Consider the following 25,594-nt stretch of genomic DNA (forward strand, 5'->3'; position numbering starts at 1 on the left):
CAAAGCTGTTTGCTTCATAGCTGTGAAGTCCCCACCCCGCCCCTTCAACTTTTAGTAATGATGATTATTTTTAACGTCTTCAGTATCTTAGGCATGAGAGCTTACAGCAACTAAACAGAAGAAAACAAAGGAATAGTGCAGTTCTCATCATTGTCAAAAGAAAAACAATACAAAGGTTGCTTGGGTTGCCTGCACCCAGGTTCAAGACTGACTCCAAGTGTCTTGTTCTTGCAGCTCTAATACTGAGATCCCAGCCCACGAACATGTTCTTTTCATGAGTCTGTGATCAGGGTTCTTGCCAAGTGAGGGAGCGATAGTGGAAACAACCTATTCCTATCCGAGGAAGATCACAACGTCGACTCCAGAGACGAATCGAGGATGTCATCATGATGGCTGTTGCTGTTAGAGTCACTGTCGTAACTCTGGGGACTTGAGTAGTTGGCTGCTTCTTGCAGTCTCATTAGCATGTTCATCTGCAAACGCACACAAGTTCATGATTATTTGTATTCTCAGGTAGAGAGAATATCAAGTCCATACGAAAGCTACAGCGGCATTCACTTTGCCAGTGGGTAACAAAGGAAAGGAAGAAATGAGCGGGATAATTAATACCGAGTCTCTGAAAAGAGATATTAACTGTGAATCATATTACAGCAGCATGCAAGTTAGTCACAAAAAGTATGCTTTTCCAGTAAAGGTGAAAATGAGAAGATTAAAGGGACCAGTCCACAGCCGTACTCGACAGGATTCTGCAAGCATCCTACCCCTCTCTTCCTCTGACCCATGAAAATACGGACAGATCAGTCAAAAGAGGCAAATCCGAATCTTCTAATATCTAGCTTGATATTTGTATATGTATGTATGAGCTAGTAAAAACTGTAACACACATTCTATACTCCCAACTGCCCAGAAAAACGTACACCTCAACAGAACAGTTTCAGGGCATTCAGTCTGCACAGCAGCTTCAATAACTGTTTCCCATTGGAAGAAAACGTGTATTTAGTGTTACCTTCAAGCTCAATTTATACATTCTATACGAGTACACGTTAACATTTCTCGATATGCTTGTGTGGTATTTCTGATTCATAAATTAGACACCAGTCATGGAGACTATTAGTTCATATATTCTTTGAAAATCTCCATTTTCATTTGGGGTCAAGAATATAGCTCTAAAATATTTTTTTCTAAAAATAATATAGCTCTATAGCTCTAAAAGCCAAAGCAACAAGCCTGTTTTGTGATTGTGGCACAACAGGCTAAATGAAATGGTTCCACTGTGTTATTCAAGTATGTGTAACAAGATCACATATTTAATTCCACAATGTAGGAATTAAGTTTATTACAGACATCCCCAGTCGCTCCTCAAAAAATTAATCCTCAGAATATCCTCAACAAATGCATCTGAAAAGCTTCTGCTGCTGTTTCTTGCAAAACCGTACAGGCTTTCTGTGTGAATGCATTCCCCGAGCTGACTTGATGACTTCCCCAGAAACATTCCCTTCTCATTCTAAAACTTTCAATCAGTCCTCAGCTGTCCTTCGCTTTTTTATTCCTGTTTCTAATCCCTAGAAACGAGGGAAACGAAGTGGTTCTGCCATTTCAAAATGAGACCTTACCAAAGGATCTCCTTCAGCATCACTCACTGGAACTTGTTTGCTGGTCGAGCCTTCCCGTGACATCGAGTAGCCGTCAAAGCCCACGTCTTCAGGCCGCAGCTGTAGCAGAGGAGGCCACTCATGGTGCTGTGGGGTGGCCGCCCAGGGGTAGGTGTCCATTACCCATTTGGCAGGATCCTCCCAGGGCGCTCTCCTCCCATACAACTGGAAAAGCATAAAGACACGTCAAACATTCCTATTAGTCTACCATTTCATTCAGTGCCTACCTAACCAAAATGAGTGTGCCATGAGTCTTTGATTGCAGATAACACTTGCAAGAAGGGCTGAACACAAACAAGTGAGATTTTCCTTACCCTAATGACATACAAAGTTTTAGATATTTTTAATGGTAACTGATTTGGAAGCGGCTGACCACCTCATTTGAGACTGCAGTGCCCTTCTGTTGGCATCAGTTGAAGAAAGAGAGACCTGAAAATAACCTTACTTCAGAAAGGTTAACTTAAATAAGTCAATACACAAAAGAGGCCGTCAACGTTGACATCCGGATCGCGCCAGCAGCTGCCTTATCTACGTTTGCTGTCGTTGGGAAACTCCGTCAGCGGAATGTGTAGGAGGAAACGTGAGACCTGTCATGAGGCAAGAATGATGGATGTCATAGCAAAAGGTTTTCAAGTCAGTGGAATTTCTTTGTACTCAACCAAGAAAAAGCGCCAGCAGGATTTGGCTACGTTCATGTTCTTATTTCAAGTAAGCAAGCTGTATTTCAAAAACTTTTTCTGTTTTGAACAGACCGTATTACTGAATCCCAAGGTATTCTTCTTGTTCTATTTGGTTAAGTTTGCCTTAATTAGATAATAACTTCATTTTAATGCCACGTGACTTTCAAAAGCATAAGTACAACTTCAAGTGACTTTAAAATGTTTACTTCTGTTTAATGAATTTCAGCCTAAACATCCTTCAGCAACTGGAGTTCATCACTGGCATTTTGTCACCTGAACGGAGAGAACTCCCCCTTTCCTGCACAACGCATGGGGGAAAAGCAGTGGACTAACAAAGAAATCCGTCAGCTCTCTGACAGATCTGACTAGCTCACTTTCCTCAACGCTATTTCTTCTTGGGTTTGTTGTGGTTTTATTTTTTGCACAAACCCATGTTGTTATCCTCCCCGTTGCCAAACAGCAACAGTCAGAGCAAACCTTTGAGCTTTTAAATGCTGTTCTTCACTTTGCCAGAAGTCCCTGGAACATTCTTGCACCACAAAGCGAACGACTGCTTCCAGTGCAACCAGGTCCCCAAAATGCTGCATCCAAACAGAACGCAAAAGACTGATTTCATCTAGAAGCATGGTTAATGAACCCAAATCTGATCTTCCTGCATGGCAGCGGAGTGTTTCTGCAGGTATCCATCAGGCAAGCGCTGTCAGAATGGCACTTTGACAGAGATTCCTAGGCAATATTACAAATTAACGATGGCTTTCATTCTAATGATGTCATGTAGTTCGCAGCCTGTCCCTTTCTTTGAAAATTTGGCTGTGTTAATTTACACACGTGGAACGAAGTCCTTTATTTTACTACAGCTTCCCTGTAACAGTTACAAGAAACTTGGATTTAGGTGAAACGTAGATGATAGATGTGAATGCAAGCTTCGTCATAGATGGCAGCCAAATGCCATGCGCGAATCACAAAGTATTAAATTGCTCTAAATGCCAACATCTGCGTTATTCTGAAGCAGAACTGAGCAAGTCCCAGCCCAGAGCAGAGGTGCCCAGCAGATGGTGCTAGGCAATCTTAAACACAGCCTCTTCCACAACCCAAATACTCTTCAGCCGTAAGCTGTACTGTATTATTTTCCCAGCATAATGTCTTCAAGCTGTGGTAACCCAGATCTCCTATTTTAATCTTGTTCTCGAATTTACAGCAATGCATGCCAGTTGCTAAGTGGAGAGGATTTTATATTTTTCACATGTCCTTGCTATCTAGAAGGTCTGTGTGGATCCTAGCTCATTTCTGAAAATTAGCTAATAAGTAAAATTCCCATTTCAATATGTGAAATCACCACGTATCTTCAGCCGATGAGAGACTGAATGACTAACTCACTATTCCCTTCCACAGCAACCAGTTCTGTCCATCCTTTTCACATGCGTGTTTTCTAGAGAGCAATCAGGGGAGCAAGAGCCTAACAGGTCGCTTCGCAAAGCACCACAGCGAAATGACTGGAGTACGAGTGGCGGTGGCAGGAAGCCGCAGGGATTTTGGGTCCTCTTTTTGCTGGTGCTGCATTCCGTATCGATACACCAAGCAGGAAGAACTGGGGTTTTATATAACCCTCTAATTTTCACATCCCTGTTTTGAAGAACAAAAAAACTCAGCTGCAATGGGAGCAATTATTGTAAGGATCCATTTGGCTCGCTTGTCTTTGACCCAAAATAGTTCTCTAAATGAGAAACAGATATATAAAAATAGTTCAGTTTAGATCCACGGAGATCAGAGTGAAATCAGCAGTCCACCCTTCCTTTCTGGCAGGCAATTTCATGAGAGAAGATGTGTTCTCGGAGGAGCCTTTGTGGGTGTGGGGGACAGAAAATATCCCAAAATGAAACACACATTTCTAGCATTAGCATGTTAATTAGCACCACTCTGGCTACTCTTCAAGTACCGATTCTTATCTACAGACTCAACAAAAGAGAAGTTCTAGAGTAAATTGAGGAATTATTTAAATGGAAATGAATTAGCAGAATTTGGGGAAATGGGACTGAAGTGGATACAGAATCTACAGCACAAAGTGAGAAACTGAAATCCTTACATTTGGAACGCAAGACACTCAAATAACCTAAGGAAAGATGCAGATATCAGGCAAAACAAGCAAGCAAAAAGATGGTTTTATTAATTGTTGTTCTTTCTCTTAATTTCTGTTACTGATTTTTCAATGCTTTCCACACCTACTGATCAGCCGATAGGAGAGCTTCAAAACACAGTACAAGGAGCTCAGGGATCACTGCGAGTAGCAGTTTTCTCCTTTCCAGGAGGAAACAAAGTCATACGCTCTCCTGTAACTTGTTTTATGTCAAAAAGATTATTGGCTCCCATTACCTTCCTTTATAGGAAGTTTTATGTAAAATGGTTCTCCTGTTCTATTTCTAGCAAAGTTCCTCTGTGTGTGTTGTACTTTAGGACCTATCATGCTCCTCACATCTAAGAGCTTAACACAATCGTCTCAAAGAAAATGAGGTCTCCAGGCACTGACAAATTTCAAATGGCAAACACAGTTTGCACAAATTCTGACCAAACTTGTTGAAGAATGCATGTATTTCATAGAACTGTAAGGAGCCATTAGTAAAAGCTGTTTTCTACGACACGGTTGTCTTCTCTCTCTCTCTGTTAATGTCTATAAATCTCTGCTGTATCGATAGCAAATGAAACCCATGGTAGTTGTTAACTGGACAATGTAAAATAGCTTTTTTTTTTTTTTTAAGTACTTCTTCAAGTACTCAGACTGGTCCATATTCATGATTTCTCCGTTCTCTGCAGTGTAATTCCATGCAGATGAGAGCTGAACCTCTAATACAGAAACGGTATTGCATGGAAAAGAAACATAATAAACAAGCAAATCAGAACAAAATCCCAGTATTTTCCAAAAGAAATCTTTCATGCTTTTTTAACATATCTTAATGACAAGGCATCCTGAAAAACACTGCCATGGTGAGCCCTAAGCAGCAGCAGAATGGAGAGAACTATTTTTCAAAAACATGAAGGAACCATTCTGCAACACAACTGGTTCTCCATGGAGCTCGTACTTGGAGTTATTTCATGTTTCAGAAAGACTTCAGACACAGAGACATATGTGATGGAGAACCTATTACTTCTGTAAGTAACATTTCGTAACTGTTAATTACTCTTGCTAATAACAAGCCATGTCTTGCTTATAGTTTGTATTTTTCTAGTCCAAACTGTCAAACATCCACTAGACTTTTTTCCCTGCAAGACTAAAACAGAAGGCTCCCATAGACCAAGTAATACTTTAGCTTCCTCTTGAATAAACTGAATAGTTTGAGCTTCTCAACTCTCTCACTGAATAATGCTTCCCGCATCTTGGTGATACCCACTGCTCTTTTCTGAACCCTTTCCACTTTATCTTTCTAATAAGTCTTTTTACATACAGAATTACTATTCTCTTCCTACCTCTATCAGATGTAATTATAGCTTATGCCCTCAAAACAGCATTTGTCCTCTTACCAAAACACAAGCTCCCAAAGCATTGCCATAATTTCCTATTCTCCATCTACCTTTAGCCCTTTTTCAATCTTCTAGAGTCTCACTGTGATCCACCTTTTTATTTCTGTATGTGATCTGGTGTCTAGATTTCATGCATGCAATGCTCAGAATTTACTGATATTTGATTATGCTATCTCCAAAAGGGTCTTTTAAATGTTGTGCTGCCATGCTTATTCTGTGAACAGAGGACTGAAGAATAAAAAAAGGTAATTTTTTCCATAGTTGGAAGAGCGTGGCAATTTTCCTTTCCATAGCACGGCAAGTCAATAGCAATCCTCTGTTGAACCCTCCTCCTGATTCCAACATGCTTTATTGTCATAGAGATGCTAAAAATTGTGTGGTAATGCTTAAAACTATCCAAATTGCTGGAGAATGAATCAGTTACTAAGTACAGGCAATCAGTGATTATTTCACTCTGGCCTCTGAAAGAATTATGAAGGAATCTAACAAATTCATCCTGTAGACTGAGAAGTAATCAAAATGTCACCGATACTGATCCTGTCACTCATTAATACGTTTCTCTCCATACACAGCTTTGTTCCTCCTCTGTTGAAAGATTTGATTTAGAAAAGAAAATCCTGCATAACTAAGTTAATGACCACAAACGTGTTTTTCAGACGCACAGTATAATTTTAAGGTGTGCTTCTGGAACAGATTATTGAAAGATACTTGGCTGTCTAACTCCCCCCACTGAAAACATCAGTAGTTTGACATCTAAACACCTTTAAGAAAATCTAATCTGCACTTTTAGTCCTGCCGCTCCGTATTTCAAAATCGTTTGAAGAGAATAATTCTGCCTGAAATTAATGACAATTTAGGCTGCATTTTCACAGACATGCAGGTGTTCAGTGTGCAAAGTTGTATCTACAGAAAATGTTGCCATTATTCAGTTTCGTCCGATGCTGTGCTGCCTTTTGAATAGATACCGTTCAAGACCTAGGATTTTTTCACTTTTGCCTGCTCACCTGTAGCCCTTCTCTAACTGCCTCCAGAAGATATGGGATGATGGAGTAGTTCCACAAGTCAGTAAACCAAACTCTAGAACCATCCACATCTATCGGACAGGAGAGGAAGAGCCGTGGACCTGGAAAGGGAAATTCAGGTATTACACTTAAATCATGATCATGGTATGCCTCAAAATAGGATCAAACAACAACTCCCAGTTCTCTGGACAAAGCAGCCAAGGATGAGAGAACATTAATAGCTATCTTGTGAAGTGCTCTTCCCGAGAGCTCAAAAATGCTCTGAATCAACTTGAAAAACTATAGCCTTCAAGGTGAAAACAATTAACCAGATTTTATAACACAGTTTGTATCCAGGACTTAAAAAGAAGTCCTTTTTTCTTAGAAAAAGTGGGGAAAAAAAAAAGTTTAGAAACTTCTTGTACAGTTTGCCCCAGAGTACACTGCCATCTAAAAGTAGGGTTTTAAAGAAACCTTTTTTACCTGATATAGCACTAGGAAGCATACAAGGATGCACCTGATATACAAGGAAATAAAATACGTACATTTACATATGCCTGGGTATATGGGCAGAGCACTTACCAATAGTAACATCAGATGAGCTGTGAGCCTCCAAGAATTTGTTCAGATGTTGCCAGACCTTTGGAATCCAATCAATAATTTTAACCAGCTCTGCATTTCTCATCCTGCCACTGATCTCTGTTTCAATTAGTTTTCTTCTCAAGAAACGGCCAAGAAAGCCTTTGACCGGCTCAGTGTGGTTAGCACATAGCACCCATCTATGGCAGAACAGCAGAAATGTCCATTATTTCTCTTCCATGCTACTGAACATACCTATTCTGGGCTCAATTCCTTATTTCTAGATGATGATCATGATCACAATGGGTTATCCCAGCCACATGTTTCTTAGCAAAAATGATTTTGGAATGATGAGTTCACTAGATGAAACAATTTGTATTGTGCATTGTTTCAGCTTATTTCTCATTCAGTATCTGCTTTGCCTATTATCTTATATAAAATTTGTTAGAGGATCAAGTATCTTAACAATTCTCTAAAACGGAAAATTTTTAGGAACCGCAGTTAGTTTAATAACAGCATCATAACAAAGCTGCACATGTTAGGGCAGCAACTAGTAGCGAATGGTATTTCTCTCTCAGTTTGCTATTTCAGCTGATAAGAACAATTTCAGATGACTCAGTAGCCATTACTCCTTTGCCAGCCCACAAACGTAAATAAGAAACATGAATAAACAGTACCTGAAATTATGGTGAAGTTGAAGATTAGGTGTTGAAGAGGTGGCTTGGTTCATTGTGCCAATAATATATGGACTATTTAAAAAAAAAAAAAAAAATCAAGCAAATCATACTTGTAAATTTTGAAAAACAACTTTTTAGTAAAATCTCAACATTAAAAAGGTTATTCAAACCTCTATTGTCAAAGAAGGTGTTTGTAGTTACTTATAACCAAATTCTCTACTGAGAATCTGACTTCTGAGAACATCAAATTCTGAAAGCAAAACAGAACTCTCAAAGCAGGAACTGTCACTAAAAATGGGGTTTTAGTACTGAAGATCTACTGCATGAAGTGAATGCAAATTACCCAAACCCTCTACCACTTTTTTATTACTGATTTCAGAGGAATTGATCATTTTATGAAGGAAAAAAACTTCTGAAGTCCTGTCCATAATATGGACGGTCTGGCCATCTCGGTCCACTTTAGAGTTCAGTTTTGTGACTACATTTTGCAACAGCAGCGGTCTGACTGCAGTATTGAAATTTGGAATGCGTTCTGATATTATTTCTTTACCATTTGTGGTACTTGCAGTTTAGAAGTCCATTAAAGATCTCTCCTAGGGAGCTAACGTGATGCAAATTATCCAAAATGATTACAAGTGGCATATCCACAGCGTTATTTTCACTGTTACACTGGTCTGCTAGGTTGGACAGGTACTGGCGGAGTTCCTGCAATGCATATATAAAGAAAAGAAAAAAAAAAATAAAAGAGAGTTTTCATCATATTCCTTGAAAAGCCAGTTAAGATAAATAAACTACTGGCTTTGTCATGAAATCTAAAGCAAAAGAGCCTGCCATCTTACAAATGTTTTCTGTGAGAAAACAGAAGAATATAGGTTTCTTTCTCTTTCGTAGGTTATGCTGAAGATTCAAAGACTACATCAGAAATCCTGCGTGAGATAAGGGCCTAAAAGGGGGTAAAATGTTCTTGTTTGGTTTGCGTTTCTTCATTCATGCTGTCCTAATCTGACACTCAGAGGTCTGAAATGTATTTTTCTTTCTTTTCAGGACCTTGTTCAACTCTCCATACACCAAACCAAACTCTGCATCCCAGCTTGGTTTGTTATATCTTCTTGCAATTGTGTGCCTACTGAAATACAGCCAATAAAATTAATCTGGAATAAAGCATCCCTCGGCAGAGCCCAAATTTGGATGCCTTTGGTAACGCCGGGAAAGAAGGACGAGCTTGTGGGGCTGCTGCCGGGTGACTGGGTGCGGTTGAAATGCTCTCAGCAGCTTTAAAGCATTTATTCCACAGCATGTCTCAAATTATACCAGTGGCCTACAACCACAATTTCAACCATCCCCTTCCTCCAGAGGAAAATGCGCCTAAGGCCATCAAATATACAGCTTGTTTTTTTTCCTTCTTTAATCTAGACATTCACTGGAGGTATATTCGGCAAAACCAGCAGCACATAAAAAAGCAGAGACATGCTTTATCGGCATAGGAATGTGCCTGGACAACAGTCACTCCAAACCCAGCATATGCAGATTACAACTGCCGATACTTGCAGCTGCAGAAACTCTTGACAGCCTAGAGATGCATTTGAGGGTTTTTGGAAAAATGCCCACATGCAACAGGGATTGCTTAAGTTGCTGGGAATTTTATGCAGGTGTTTAACTTACTCAGCAATTCTCAGGCTCCTAACCACTTGAAAATCGTGACACCTTTAAGTGTTTAAATATACACCTGGAAGCCTGCTATTTCAGGCCCGTAACCAGGTGAACGTGCAGTTCTGAAAAATTTAAATATTATTCCCTTCAGGATGAACATCACACTTTAAAGAGAAAGATAAGTTTAAAATCAGTTTTTGACGGATGAATAAAGGAGGAGTCTCTCATTTTTGATATACGGTAGTGCAAAAAAAATTGTGCAAAGATGATTTCCATTTCCTCACCTTACTGGATTTATGGTCCACATTGAAGGTTGCAATAATGCCATCGGCCAACTCCCTGCCCTCTCTGAGGACCATATACTCAGACAGACGATTTGCTAGGTATGTTTTACCAGTGCCACTGGGGCCAGATAAGATAATCCGTCTATGTTCCATCAGGAGAGAGACATAACGCTGCAGTATAGGCTTTGGGATCAGCGATTCAAACACCAGACCGTCCAAACTGTTCTCACAGATACCTGCAACGGGAAAAGATTCCTTATTTAGAGGGATTCCCAATTTTTGTCCAAATTACCTGCATTTTTAAAGTTGGTTTTTTTTTTTTTTTTTTTTTTACTAAGTAGTTGTAATGCTGGAAAGCAATCCCGTTAGTGGGGTTTGAACAAATGAAGATTAGTTGAAATGACTAGACAGTCAAACTGGAGAATTGAAAAATGTGATTTTGTGAATGTACTTGGGTCCAGTAATAGAAGGAGAAAACCCCCAAATAACACGTAGAAACAACAGATTTAGATCTGACCTGACCAAGCTGTTTCTAACTTCAGAGATAAATCCCTTCCCCACTCTGGTATCCCCCGTGGTCGAGAGGAACACATATTAAGCTGGTAAAACAAGTGCAGAAGTGACCTATGGGCTTTGCCTGGATCCTGCTTCACCTCTCCCAGTTTTCAAAGTACTCAGCTGCATCCTACAGCGTCTACAGCGCTATCAAAGTTGCCATACAAATGATTCCAGGCCACATTTTTCACACATAAACCATCCATTTTGCAGTATTTCGCCATGTACGGTATGCATTCATCCAGAATTTACCTGTTTACTTTTGAATCACTAGACAAAAAAACCCCAGCTGTCATCAACTCCCCCTACTTTCCCAAACGCTTGTAATTAAACTCCTTCTCTGTATGCTGATAGTTATCTCTTCTAACATAAAACTCCTACTGATAAGCATTTACGCAATGTCAGCAGTCACTTTAGGCAGAATTGGCTCAGGGAAAATACACAGTGCTTCAAAATAAACAACAGAAAAGGAAGCTGGCAGATCACGCACAGAAATGTTTGCACCTCAGTGCTTACTTGGAATATTAAATATTTATATAGGCAGCTTTATATCTCAAAGGTATATGTAAGTGATCTTCCATAAATTGATTAAATACATTTCTGTTTTATTGAAAACTGTTATCACATATGAACCTTCAAAGCACAAGTCAAGCCAATGCAAGTTAAATATAAAATCAGATTGCAGCTTTACAGATACGGCTAGACCTTAAGCAATATTTCCATTGGGATTTACTGTTGGACTACGTATTCTAAGTAGGCAGAATACCCTGGGTTCACATCAAGCCTCAGTAAATGGAGATATTTCATGGCTTATTTTGTCTTCTTGCCCACTGATTTGCTACCCAAGTTAATTGATTTTTTACACTAATATTAAAACATCGAACTACTTTCAGTCAAATGCCACAGCCAAGTTTCAAAGCTGAGCTGCAGAGTGTTTGGCAATGCTCTCAAATACTCTACCACCTGATCTGTATGCAGATCTGTGCTCGAGATTTCACTGGTGTGACTTCGAGCAAACTGACGTACAGTCAAAATGCAGCGGTTGAGGATTTCTTTCCCCTCAAATCTACTTTCATAGTATAGTTTTCACATAAAAATGGTTCCCTGAGTAACCGTATGAAAAATATAAGCATTAAATTCTTATCAGTATGACATCGTGAAATTGATGAGAATTCTGAAAACGATACATTTGGAAAAAATCCAGATTTTAAGGTGTCCCATGAATTCTGGGAACCCTCCTTACTGGGCCTAAGGACGGATTCTTCAGCGAGACCAATCAAGCAAGTTAAATCAAGATTTTTTTTACTCTGCATGAAGGAAATAACAACTATAGCTGTTACAAAGAGGTAATGAAATTCTGAGGCTTTATTCATTTGGAAGGTACTTTGCTGCTCAAACAACTCCCCCACGTCCCTTGTGGTGTGAGGTCTTCTCCAGGACAACTCCAGGCATCAGTTCAAGATATGTAGAGAAAACTGCTGTTTGTTTAATTATTCCTACTGTTAAAGGTTGAAAACTTGCTGAATTTGGAGAGTTAGCATACCCTAAGTGCTCTCTTTATCAAATGAAAATAGAAGGACGAGTAAATAAAAGGTAGGGACGGGGAAAAGAAACACAATAAAAAGTTTCTACTCCTCTCAGTTTCTTGACACAGCAAGCTTTGATAAAACTGTAATTAGTGAGAACTACAACAGACAGGTCAAGAGTAATTACCTTTGATGGTAACTGAAATAGTGTTGTTTTCTCCAACTAGATAGCCACAGGGCAACAGCTCAGGTGTCTCTGCGCTATTAGTGCGTTTGATTTCTCCAATGCTGTAGCCCAGAACACTGTCTGAATTCAGTCCCAGCTGGCTCACGGGATCCACGTGAATGATATACTCCTACAGGGCAAAAAAGGGACATGAAAAGTTAGGCAGCACTGAAGTCTCTGTGACTTTGTTCCACGCTATAATAGTAATAATCACAGCAAGTTAAATATTGCTTGGTATCATCAAAATCTAAGAGGAGAATTCAAGCACACCGCAAACTGTACTCACTAACCTTGAACAACCGTCTCACAACCCCATCCAGAACATCCCATTTGGTCTTGCCACTGACTCCAATGCAGCCTATGAGGAAGGTGCGAGGCCTCGAATCCTAAACACATAGAAATGTGAATTTAAGTTAATAAATAAATCCTAACTGTATCAGACAAGTCTGTTTAATGTAATTAATTTTTTTCCTGTTTTTTTTTATTTTTTATTTATTTATTTTTTTAATTATGGTGCCTCTTTACCACTCTATATGGTGAATTCTGAACGCTATAGGAAATCCTGCTTTTCTACTAAACATTTTCTACAGTGCTGGAGTCACAATCTAAAGGATACTTAAGTGGTGCTGATGTTAAGTAAAACGTATTTATTAATCAATCCATCACCAATTAAAAACCCTCTGAGAGGATTACAGCTTAGCAAAAAGACAGAAACACTCTTAGGAAAATTCTAGGCAGAGAAGTTCATGGCACGTTCATTTTTCCATGACTTCCCAATCAAATATGTTGCATTTGCAAGGTTTATGCTTTTCACTTCTAGAAATGCTGCCATGGACATAGAAACCTATATATATATAGTTATATATAGAGAGAGGTTTTCATATATACATATATATTAACAACTTGTGTGTTATGTTTGGTATATAACAGCACTTTAGTGGATAATTTTGTTTCTGATTTCTAAAGCAGACTAAAAACCCAGAACGCACCTCATTTTTCTATTCTTCTATAGCTGCACTGACTGTGAAACATTCAATGAAGAAAAACTAATTTCTATCATAAGACTTCAACTAAAACATAAGGAATCATTTCCACGTGGCAACTTTACTAACTGTGAGCACAGTGGAGTCCAATAGAATTAGCAACATAGTTTTGCTATTAATTTGCTTACCCAGGGCTGTAATTTATTAATGCAAAATTGGTATTTAATGGAAATATCTGCTGAGTCAATTTTATTTCTGATTATTCAAATTTTTGTCCCCCCCCCCAAAAGACATCAAATTATTTCTTAAATACATTTTTACAGGTACTCATAATGTGAGATAGCAAGGTCAGATTGTATAGTACATTCATTCATGCATTACACACATGAGGTGGGCTGCAATTTTACAATATCTGAAATTTATTTGGGTATTGAGGATTCTTTGAATTACTTGAGAATGGAGAACATCTGAAAGATGTCATTCAAAATGGGAAACTTGTGCCAGAGAGGACAACTTGAACGATAAGATCTCCCAGCTTGGATCCTTTATGTTCTTGCGGAATATCGGTGCTTAGAGCATTTCGGTGCCCCTTCTATCTACGCTCTGGATCGGTTCCACTGTTAGTTAGAATTTTATTGAAAAGTTTAACAGAAAGGCCCAAGAGCTCCGCGCAGCTTTTAACGTATCAGTCTTAAACAGATGCTATCCCAAGGTGCAGACTAGTCTGCTAACCTCCTTGACGCTGAAAGAGCGGCCTGTTTTTCAGAGATACTACTGAAAGGCTTAAACTGTAACGTTATCACCTACACCGCTGACGCATGATCTAGTCTAGCAGTCCTGTGTTACCGACATGCTTCATGGCCAGTGCTGATGGCACCAACAAGAAACTGTAAAATCAAAAGCTACTGAAGGTGGGTCCATGAGACAACCTGAACTGTCGGTGTTGGCTCTCAGCAGTTCCAAGGAAGCGGGGGCTTAGTGCCTTGGCTATCACTAGTGATACACCAATGAACTATTTTGCAGAGAAAACTTTAAAAAAATCTTTTGCAAATAAAAGCCTCCAAAACAAACTGGATTTGAATTCTCTGCCCCATTCCAAAGTCACTTATATTTCGAAGCTGGGGATGAACCACAACTTACCTCTTTCCATTTCATCTCATCCTGAAAGCTGACAACTATTTTGACGTGCCTGCCTCCTTCTTTCCGGGCAGAGCCATCTCCAGTGTCATCTAACAGCATGTCTGTGAACAGAAAACATCAACAGCTTCACAGCTCTATATTATATATAGTATATTAGTAACACTGTAACTCTATATTAGTAACACTGAAGACCCTTCTGGTTTATGCTAACATGTCTGTTGTAGTCAAACACAACACATCTGGGCTTCACATGCCCAGAGGTAAAACGTAAGAACCAGGTTTACTGACTTCCCTACCAAATACCAGCATCACTCTTAAAAAGTAAAGGACATTGAAAATTATTAGTCAGTTACTCTGTATTTTCCTTCCTATGATATGTCCTCTGGCAAATGTACACCATTAAATGGCTTTAACCATGACTCTTCGCAGCTGAGGTCATAATTGGACAACTCCGATCTAGGGCGTAGCAGACCTATGACGACATTTTAAAAGAAGGCTTTACGCCAGCTCCTGACATATTTCCACACCTCAACTGTTAATAATTTTCATGCTTTCATTTTTCCACGGCTAACCAAACCAAATCTTCCAAGTGCAGGATAAAACCTGCCCACCGCCTTTCTCATTAAACTCACCGAGACTGGTTGACTCCGTGAGGTTCAAACTGTGTTGAGAGAGACCCACTGAATGTCTTGGGGAGGATGAAATGGAAACCTGAGACTGAGCCCTGCTACAGCTGCCGTGGTTTTCAGATTTCAGCCGATCGTTTTCTGCTTTTAATTTTTCAATCTCACTCTTGAAAAGACAAGTCAGGAGTTAGAAGACACAGTGAAAACGTACACTTAAAAGAGAGCAACATAAGTAACTTGAGAATAAATACTAGTTTAGCAGAAATGCCATTTTCATATTATTTTAATTTATTTTAATAAATTAATGATTTTAATTATTACAATGTCCCTTCCATGAAGCTTGTCAAAGTATCTTAGAAAACATAAATGTGTGGGAATTCACTAAATGCTGAAATGCAGCTACTTTAAGTCAGGGAGCACGGGAACATTTTAAGAGGTTGCTGCCAGTCAACGATCTCCCCATAGCTTTCTAGGGTTGAATCAGTTACAGCTGCAGAGTTGAGGGCAGCACAATTCCTGTGTTCAAGCCGACTTTTAATGAAGGTACAAGGTTTAACACTGGCACAAAGCTAGACATAACTTTTAGTAAGCATTCAAAAACTTCAAGTTTACCTTCTTTCAGATCTTTACTGTGTGGCAGGTTGGCCAATCTTTAACACACTGCCACAGACTGCAGTATTTGGGGCAGTTATCTCCTACCTGCATTCTGTTCATCGCCTCCCGAAGCTGGTCAAGCTGATGAGCGGAGCTAAGGGCTTCTAGACGAATATCAGTCAACTTCATCTCCTTGTCTCTTAGCTCATTTCGTAACTGCATGACCGTTTCAGCTTCACTGTCAGTGCATTCAGAAATACTGGAGAAGATTGAAAAATAGACATTGAATGAGACCATTTGTTACCTTTTTTTGTTACTCCATCATTTATTAGCAAAGGAGGAAAAAACCCCTTTTATTCTGCAGGAAGCAGGCAACAGTTTTGGCTTATTGGATTAGTGATACCATAAATCTGATATTAAATAGGTCATGGAAACATTAGAGACTAGTGAAATAAGTATGTCTGAGGGTTGTTTTTCTTTAATCAGCATCTGAAAGAGAATTCTGGAAGTGAACTACTATTGGATAGTCTTCATTTTTTTCATTGTAGCTGCTGTAAAGGAAAACTTCCAAAGCCAAAATCTAAATAAATTAAGGGGGTGCAGGCAGTAACAGCAGTTGGTTGGAGATTGATGAGTTTACAGACAGATTTAAAGCTCACCAGGTGTGCACAGCTGGGTTTCCCTGAACTGTTCTGGAGGGCTTTAGAACTCTACACCTACTGAAGCGTGATAAATTCCTGCTCGCTTTAAAGCACTCATGCTTAAAAAATTTTTGGTGGCGTTTTGCTTCCCTCCTCCCACAAAAAAGGATTCTGTGTGAGTAACATTTCAGCACATTTGTAAGTGTATCTATATGAAGATCAACTACACAGCTGCATGCATTGAGGGACATTTAATTTAAAATGTTGCTCCCTAAATCAGGTTAATGAGAGATGTTTCCCCCACCAAGAAGCCAATAAGCCAAAATACACAAGTTTTCCTTGTGCTCTAGCTTCCCTCAGTTTGCATATTTACTCTTTTCTCACGTTTAGCCTTTTGGCTTTCACGTCAAGATGAGACATATGCACATAGCATTTTGACTGATGATAGAAGGGATCATCATTTGACAATTTTCTGGCCTTAGATTTCTAACGCACAAATTTGCTGTAGTCACCAGAAACTCACTGAGTTAGCCTCGAGAGACTGGAGAAGCTTTAAAAAAAAATCACAGGGGATCATCTTCTGCTACTAACATTTCATCGTTATTATATGGCTGGAAACTATTGCTATTGTTTTCACCTCTTCATGTGAAAACAAGTGATGGGCAAAACTTCAAGTCTGGGTAGTTACTCAAATGCATTTGATCCGAAATCAGGCTGGAAGCTTTGCATGACATCTACAAGGTCGTAAGGCTGTCTGGTAATCATATGTTTCACAATACTGCCTCGTACAACCTTCTGTACTTATTTATCCTACTCAAGTGATGAAGCTACTGAATAGAATTAACAGCAAGTCTGTTTTACAAAGTTTTCCAAGCACATTCTAAAATGTGAGTTTAGACTCAAAACAGTGCGGTAACGCAATTATTTAACTTTGTTTCACAGGCGGCCAAAATGAAGAATCAAGATTGCCTGTGGCCTTCCCATGAACATAAAATGAGTTAAGCAGCAGGGCAGAAGTCCTGACTTTAAAGCTTACATCTCATTCTCATACACACACAAGCAGAAGGGTATGGTTTGGTCCTACAGATGAGCCTATACAATAGCCTGCTACTACCCAAAGAACAGATTTGTTTCTCACTCCTCTTCCCCAGCCTGCACCCGGCTGTGCTGCTGTCATCTCCACTTGCTTATGCCAGCTCTGGCACTCTGATGAGTCTGATCAGACCCTTGAGCTAAGCCAACCCAGCCATCTGGGGAAAAAACCTGTTCATGTTTCCGTCAAATTATTTTTCACATAATTTAGCGTGTTGCATTGGCTCGGTGGAGTTGTCCGAGAAGTAGCAGAGCCAGTGAAAGGGAAGGACCAGGCACAGGTGGCTGGGGAGGTACAGAAGGAGTGAGGAGCGGATCTTCTCCATTCATCAGGCACAAGCCATTAAATGAGTTCAGCTGTTTCATGCTGTTTGATTTCCAATAAATCCAGTAAACCTTTATCTGAATTTGTCGACTTAATTGGCAACTCATCATTACAGTTAGTACAATATGTGCTGTCTTTATCCAACAGAGAAAACAAAATCCCAGACTTGGCCTGGCTTCTTTCATTAACAGCAAGAGATCCAATTAATTCTGCACTCCAATGTCACCGTGGTTATAAATACTCTTCATACTCAATATGTATTCTCTGCTGAGAGAGCACCCCAATGAAATATTAAATTATACTACAGTAACAATGCAATGATTTTGGCTTCCTGGACACTAACGCAAAGGTACTGGGTTGGGAATCAGCTCACGTACCTTTAATTCCCTGAATATATAAATTCAACTTTTCTGTTCTCTGCCTGTAATCTCCTTTGACTACAGAGCATTCAAAATAGGCTGTAGTTGGAAGTGTGATCTTTGCTCATTCTTTTGCCAGTATGACAGGGTTAAGGATTGTACCCAAAACACTTAAAAAGCACAGCCCCGCTCTGGGAGATAATGGAAGTGACGCTTGGGAGTAGGACTGAGCAGTGGCAACAGACCAGCCCTGATCTACAGGACAATCCTGTCTGGCCCACTGTGTCTTCTGCTGTGGCCTCACGGTGAACAGCTGGTTTTAGCAGTGCCTGGAACTGAACAGCTGTCAGACTCCTGGAGTGCTTATACAGATGTGCAGATTCTTAGACAGAGGAACCAAAGGGGAAAGGATGGTGTAGGGTACATCTTGCCTCTGCTAGTTTCTGTAAAGTGGCCTAGACATGTCCTGTAAAGCTAGCATGGAAAACACTGGATCTCTCCAAAGCATGATATTTCCCTTTTCTTCTACCAGTGCAGCAAGATGCCTTCCGCTCCATTTTCTATTTAAAAATTTAAAAATCACTTACAGAGAATTGGAATGGGAAGCTCTCAGCAATGGCGTTGAAACAGTGGAGTTATGGTGGGGTAGCTTTGGTGAAGAAGGCAACGAAGAATCAGTCATCTCCTCAATATCTGAATGAGAAGATGCTGACTTGGGAGATTTCTTTTTACCAAAAGCTTGCTTGAAGGAGCTGCGTAACTGAAAAAACAAGACCACAACAGTAGGCACATTATTAAGAATGAAACCAGGCAAAAAAAGCCACAGAGTAAAAACTGTAACATGCAAATACACGAAATGATACAGCCATACTTACATATATTTTAATACAGGTAAAAAAGAATAAAAAAGCTTTTTTCCTTAACTATTTTATGAGATTAATAAGGTCAATAGGACTGGATATCAATGCTTCCTAGTTTTAAGATAACTATTTTATAGCAAATTCTGTTCAGTGCAACAAGCTTTACAGCGATGTTGTAACAACTTGCAGCTATAACGTAATGTGGCTCAGACAAGGTTAATAATGCTGAAATGGTTAGTGATGTAAATGGACGGGTTAGCTTTGTATCTCATAGTTTAAAGTAGGTCTTCCTTACCTCATTGACCTGCCGGAAGAAGCGCAAGCAAAAGGAAGTGGGGGAAGGAAAAAAGACATGTTTTAACAGATAAAGCCAGTGATAAGGAAAGCTTTGGATTTCTAAGACAAACATGACCAATAATCAACAAAGACCAACAGTTACTTTAAAACTGGAACCCTGTGTTTTCCAAAACCAGGTGTTTCAAACAACATACAGTCATTTTTTTGCATTACTTGAGGGAGACACCAGATGCAAATCTCTTAACTATTTAAATTATATTTTCACCTTAGAGAGAGAATGTTTTGGCTAACAGCCAAGTTAATATTGTGTTTTTCCTTGCAGGAATGGGTATTTCACCAGATGAAAAGACCGAACCTTCTCTACCTACCTGCCACTAAAATAACCTTTTTTAACGTGACTGCCATTTTCCAAACAACAAAAAGAATGAATATTCATGTGATTAAACTGACGTTATCCCAAAGTTACGGTTCAACTGTTAGTGTTCAAGAAGCGTTTGGACAACGCTCTTAGATATATGGTGTAACTTTTAGGATGCCCTGTGTAGAGTCAGGGTTTGCACCTGATGATCCTCATGGGTCCCTTCCAACTCAGGACACTCTATGAACACCGTTTAACGCTATCGCGAATTGCATGTTGTAAACAGGCTGGCTTAATATGAGCTGCAAGTTATTTTAAAACTAGACAAAAGACTCCTACAGTGAGAAATGTTGAAAATCTGGTGTTTCAGCTCTGAATGGACAGCTGTGTTGTTTCTATATATAACAAAAAGACCTTGGCTGAGAACTTCCGCAGTATTTGTAGAATAAACATCGTGTGAATCAGACTCAACTTATATATTTTTCTCAGTAAATTACTGATTTAATTTCCAATCTTCATTTTACAGCAATGATGTACTCAATTTTAATAACAACATAAAAATACTGCCCTGTTTCTTCTACTTCATGAAAACTTTATTTATTTCTCCTTATAATAAGGAGATGTTTCCTTAACCTTCTTTAAAAATAGTCATCCGATGAATGAGAAGTGTAGGCTGATGTAGGATAATATCTACTAGGTTACAATAACAAAGAGTAGAAGCTAAAGGAAAAATTTAAAAAATGTTTATCTTAACTAAGGCTTAATGACTACAACAGGTTTATGTCACAAATTTAAGAGTCGCTAGCAATTTAAAAGTTACAGCAATTTACTTTGTCTATAACTAATGTATAACCCGGCACAAGAAGGATTTGGAGATGACATTGTTTCCATTCAACCAATTATTTAAGGGGCAGAGTGGAAATACTGCTGTTACGAAGGAGCTTGCAAGATATCAAAATGAAACCACCGGGATAAGAGCAAAATAAAACCCACGAACCAGCTCAGGAAGCTGTTTCTTACAGTTCAGGAGTTTCATAAACATTTCTGAGAGGATATTGTGCAAATACACATCAAGCTGTAACCAGCTCAAACCACATTTTGTACCTGTACACTCAAAAGATCCGGGGAGATTTAAATTCAGTGGGAAGGAAGGGGTGGATTGCTTTACTGGCTACAATAAAGGATCTAGGGACTTCAGTCCAAACTACAATCAGACTAGGTCACTAAGGCAGTTATGGTCTAATTGAAAATGGAGTTTAATATAATGTACCTTTCCTCCAGTACAGGGTACCTTGTACAGAGTACATGATGAGCAAGGAAGGAAAAATGGGAAATGACAGGTAAGTATTGCAAAATCTTGCAAAATAAATGTCCATCACAATAAACTTTAAAAAATTGGTATTTTGTTTTTTGTTGTAGAACTCCACGGTAATGTTCAAAACAGAGTTCTTAAAGTGCTTAACATGTTCGCTTAAAAGAAAGCCCTATGAGCCAAAAAGGAAAAAAAAAAAAGTAAGAATGATCTCTCATTGTGGATTTGCTTTGCTTTAATGACAGACATCGAGTCTTCCCTAAGGGGCTGGACATCTTATTACTTTTAGCCAGAACTGATCTTTGACAGCTATTTCTAATTTAAGACTGGCCTTTTGGCTGTCAAGCTAAAATTCAATCCTAGGCAGAGTCAACACATGCATATACATCACTTATGACTCAATTAAGCCTTCAAAAGAGAGTTTACACAGGATTTAAACAGTGCACAGTCCTTGTGCTGACCTGTTGCATGAGGGGAGGAAGGAGGAGCTGAGCGGCTAGATTTCACCGTGCATGTTCTGACAATTTTATATAAACCTCACACAATCTGTTAAAATACACACTCACCCAGTTCTTCCTCTTCTTTTTCTTTGAATCACTCTCTATGTTGCTTCCCACACTGGAGTGACTGGTAGCACTGTTAATACTGGAGACGCTATCCGAAGAGTGCTGCCTTCGGATCCGCAGGTCTGCGGGCTGAGCAGCTCCAGGTCCTGAATACGAATGGAGGTGGTGTCAAAATTATGTAAGAAATTTGATATAAGTGTAAATTAGTGGCATAAGTAAGAGAAGTGAGATAAGACAGGAGTGCATTCAGACTTCATATTGGAAATTACTGAAAACACCAAAGAAAAAGCCAAGTGCCTGACAGCTCTGAAATGGGGATCTCTGCTGCTTCACATCAGTGTCTAGATGGCTTAATTACTAAATGTTTATAGTAAATTCAGTGAGCTCACACTGAAGGTGGAAAAGCTTTGTTAAAATGCCTTGTTATGTGCCTGACGCATCCATTTACTTCTATAGAATTGACCACACTGTTTACACAGATACCTATTTCAAGTCCCCACATGATACCAAAACAAGGAACTAGAGCATGGTCATGAGACAAAGCTGATCTCTGATGGTTACATCAGATATTACCAAGAGGTCTAAAGTCCCATGAGCACCGCACAGTCGCTAAACATAGTGCTTGCTTCTCACCTTTGCAGTTGAGCTCAGGTGTGTTGATGACTCCATTGATGGCAGCCTGGGCAGCAGCATTTTGCTTCTTCAGTAGTTCAATAGTCTTCCTTAACTCGTTCAGTTCTGAGTCCTTGAATAAGAAAAAAAAAAAATGGTGAGACATTGGAAAATGCAGATGGCATCTAACTGCTCCAAAGAAGCCACATTTCAATGTGAGTATTGGTAGTTAATAGAGAATTTATGGAATATATACCTACAAAGAGATGAAAATGAGGTTTGGTATACCTGGGGAAGCACACCCTCAACAGGCTGCAAAATAGCTTGGTTATTAGGATACAAAAAAAAAAAAAAGTACATGCTCTGTAATACAGAAATAACGTATATTCAAGCATACTGTCCAAAAACCCAGCGTTGCCTGTCTTGCAAGGATTTTTCTTGGTGATTCGCTTGAACGTGCACATGTGGATGCATTGGGAAGAATCTTATTACAAAAATATGCAATATTGAAGACTTGTGTCCAAAGCAACAATCCATAGGAATAATCCAATCAGTTGTCACAACATCCCAGTAAGGAAAACGAGCATTTTATACAAAATTTTTATTACACTTCATCACCACAACTGAGGAAACTAAGGCAAACGGCATATGTGATTCCCCCCCCCCAACTACAAAAAGCACGAGCAACAACGCTGGAAACAGAAATTAAGACTTCCCCAAACACTTTCCAAGCTTGCCTTTTGTTCTGCTGTCATTGTCAGGCTCTGCAGTCTGATCGTCATGTTCCCCAGGCTCTGCTCAAATGCTGCCACCAGGTGAGCCTGAAAGTTAAACCGTACAGAAGTAGTTTGTTCTCTTCCCCCAAAACAAGACTATTTCTGCAGGTATTTAAATGGACCACCTCCTGCATTGCATTGTTTGTTGGGTAAATGATAAGGAGAAAATATCACTGATTAGAAAAAGTCACGAGTAGAACATACGTTGTGAAAACATTTGCAAATTATCAGAAACAATTTAATTGTGGAAAATTAGAAATGCCGAAGGTAACACACCAATTTCAGAATTTTAGAAAACGACAGCCGTTTCGTACACAACTACTACTAGCAGCGCACTATGAAATGATGCAGTTTTCGGCTATAAACCATGCCCTGCTCGGCAGCCGCTGCTACCAAACGCTTTAGAAAACACAGACGTAGGAGTAACGCTGTGACCCGGCACATCGGTAGGAGATTTCCTGACGGTGGCTCCTCAGCCAGCTGCTACATCCACTTCTCTGATACCGTGATTTCAATAGCCACGACAGTTACCTCAGACAGACTCTAACAGAAGAGCAAAGCAGGATGTTTTTTCCCGTTTGGAATTCTCATTTATTCTGTAAAATGTGCAATCCTACATCCAGCATATATCTGGGAACAAAATCATCTTCTGGGTCCCTAGGAGTGAAGGTCCTTTGAAGAGCCACATCTCAAACTAATCCCGTTCATGTACTTTTAAGCTGCTTCGATTTTGTGATAAACCGAAAACACATTTTGCCACTTTGTTGAAACAGAAAGACATGTTAGATTCTTTTTTTTTTTTTTTTTTTTTTAAAATGTCTCACAGATTAAGTAACTGAGGCTTTTAAGGGACGCTTTAGGGCATACACCTTGTCACCTGAAGGTATTCCTGATACCAAAAAGGCATGGAGGGATGTCCCTGGTTATCTAGCCACGTCCCCAGGCTATTGCAAGCAATGACGTGCAAAGACCTTCTGTCACAAAATGTAGAGAGATTCTAAACATCTCCTGCTGATCATTTTTGAAATCAGACTTAATCTTTGACTTTTTATGTGGGCCATTATTAACGTGTAAAAGGTTACTTAGTCATAGTTTTCAGGTACCCTCAAGTAGGTAAGTAGTTAGCTCTTGCCACAGAGCTTTTCACAAAAGTTTAAACCTTTTTCCAGACAGTACTAAAAAACCCCAAATGTCACTCCTAAGTTTCAGGAGGATACCTTAAAAAGTAAAATAAAATAGAAAACAGCAACTAAAATATAAAGCAAGTTTTTAGATAGAGGAAGGTCAGGCAGAAACTTCCCTCCAACTAGATCACTGTTTTCTTTGTGGATATTTAAGGCGAAAAGACACTGGAAGTCACAGAGGTGGACGTTCGCACTGTGCTCCCCAAGGGGAGAAGTCCGAAAGCCACGTCGGTCAGTTCAGTCCAGAGATGCTCTCCCTGCAGAGAGGGATAAGGATGGAGACAGGACTACGGCGGCATTGCGGCCAGTCTGCCAGATGCTTTATCAGCTGATACACCTGCATCGAAGTCAAAGGCTTCTCCAATATCGGAGTGCACCTTGTTTGCAATCAAAGTCCACGTGCTAAATATCATCCAAAACATCCTGGTGCTTGGCCAATTACCCTTTTTTCTTTTCCAATGAAGCACCGAGAACCCAATGTCGACTATATTAAGGACATCAACTAAGATTTGAAAATGACTGAGAAGCAAAAGGAAGGAAAAGTAGATTGAGAAGAGAGAAAGAAACTTGATTGAAAGGGTACTATGTTTCCAGTGCCATGATATGGCATTGTTTTTTAGATATATTTGTATATCTATTTATCTATTTATAGATAAATATCTATATCTAGATACCTAAATATCTATATATAGATATACATGTGTATCTATATGTACATCTATATGCAGTTGCATATGCAATGGAACACGGGCATAGTTCAATATATTTTTCTCTCATTAGCCATAATCATCTACACTAACCATAGCAAATAATAATTTATTTCTCTATTAAAAATAATTCTATACACACAATGACAAGTAAAATTGTGCAAAATCTTTCCAAGCGGAAAAGGGCATTCTCTCCCCTAAATATATACAGAATAGCAAAACCTTTCACTGAGTTATTCCAGACTTATTCATCAGCAGCACACAGCTGACTTATCCTAAATAACTGTTCTCACATTCGCAAAGAAAACAAACATGAGCAGTACAATAACAGGGGGATGTGCACCTCTCATTCCCATCAGCCCCTATGAAAATAAGCAGAGCTGAGACTGTGAGAAAATAGCAAAAAGTAATTTAAACCCTCACACTACACGTTTGAAAATCTAAGTATTTATTTTAAAAACACAGACTGCAAAGTTTCTGTTGGGGAGGATGAACAGGGAATAACAAAACCGATATTCAGGAATCCTAAGCAATACTTTGCAAAAGCAAAAAATAAAAACCTGTAATTTTTTGACCTGAACCTTAAGAAAAAGTTGCTCTTTCAAAACCAGATCAGGCACCTTTAAATTATTCCCATCTGGAACCTGTTCAGTGGGCTACGGAAAATAGTTATCTTCACTTCCGAGCTGGAGCAAAACCTCTTCAAAATTCTTGCCCCTGACGGCCTGAGAAGCATCAAAAGCTGCAGTGTGTATACACGAAAATTCAGCAAAAAAATAATAAATTAAATAAACAGATGAATTCAAATTGCCTAAGTTA

At 39.3% G+C, this 25,594-nt stretch overlaps 1 protein-coding gene across 3 annotated transcripts in view; it reads right to left on the bottom strand.

The window, feature by feature from the left end:
- Positions 1 to 333: 333 nt before the first annotated feature.
- NAV2 (neuron navigator 2) overlaps positions 334 to 25,594 on the bottom strand; it is a gene marked incomplete at its 5' end in the record, with an annotated part of 427,505 nt that continues 402,244 nt past the window's right edge. For all 3 annotated transcript variants that reach the window (XM_082317338.1, XM_082317337.1, XM_082317336.1), the window contains 16 exons: positions 334 to 473; positions 1,614 to 1,817; positions 6,850 to 6,968; positions 7,429 to 7,625; positions 8,103 to 8,174; positions 8,653 to 8,807; positions 10,037 to 10,272; positions 12,305 to 12,473; positions 12,634 to 12,729; positions 14,467 to 14,567; positions 15,099 to 15,258; positions 15,792 to 15,945; positions 18,691 to 18,863; positions 21,497 to 21,642; positions 22,130 to 22,241; positions 22,846 to 22,929. In XM_082317338.1, the coding sequence (XP_082173464.1) occupies positions 348 to 473; positions 1,614 to 1,817; positions 6,850 to 6,968; positions 7,429 to 7,625; positions 8,103 to 8,174; positions 8,653 to 8,807; positions 10,037 to 10,272; positions 12,305 to 12,473; positions 12,634 to 12,729; positions 14,467 to 14,567; positions 15,099 to 15,258; positions 15,792 to 15,945; positions 18,691 to 18,863; positions 21,497 to 21,642; positions 22,130 to 22,241; positions 22,846 to 22,929 (2,304 nt within the window). In that variant the 3' untranslated portion in view covers positions 334 to 347. The remainder of the gene's footprint in view (positions 474 to 1,613; positions 1,818 to 6,849; positions 6,969 to 7,428; positions 7,626 to 8,102; positions 8,175 to 8,652; positions 8,808 to 10,036; positions 10,273 to 12,304; positions 12,474 to 12,633; positions 12,730 to 14,466; positions 14,568 to 15,098; positions 15,259 to 15,791; positions 15,946 to 18,690; positions 18,864 to 21,496; positions 21,643 to 22,129; positions 22,242 to 22,845; positions 22,930 to 25,594) is intronic.

The sequence above is a fragment of the Platalea leucorodia genome (assembly GCF_965183815.1).
Source record: "Platalea leucorodia genome assembly, chromosome: 7".
NCBI classification, from domain to species: domain Eukaryota; kingdom Metazoa; phylum Chordata; class Aves; order Pelecaniformes; family Threskiornithidae; genus Platalea; species Platalea leucorodia.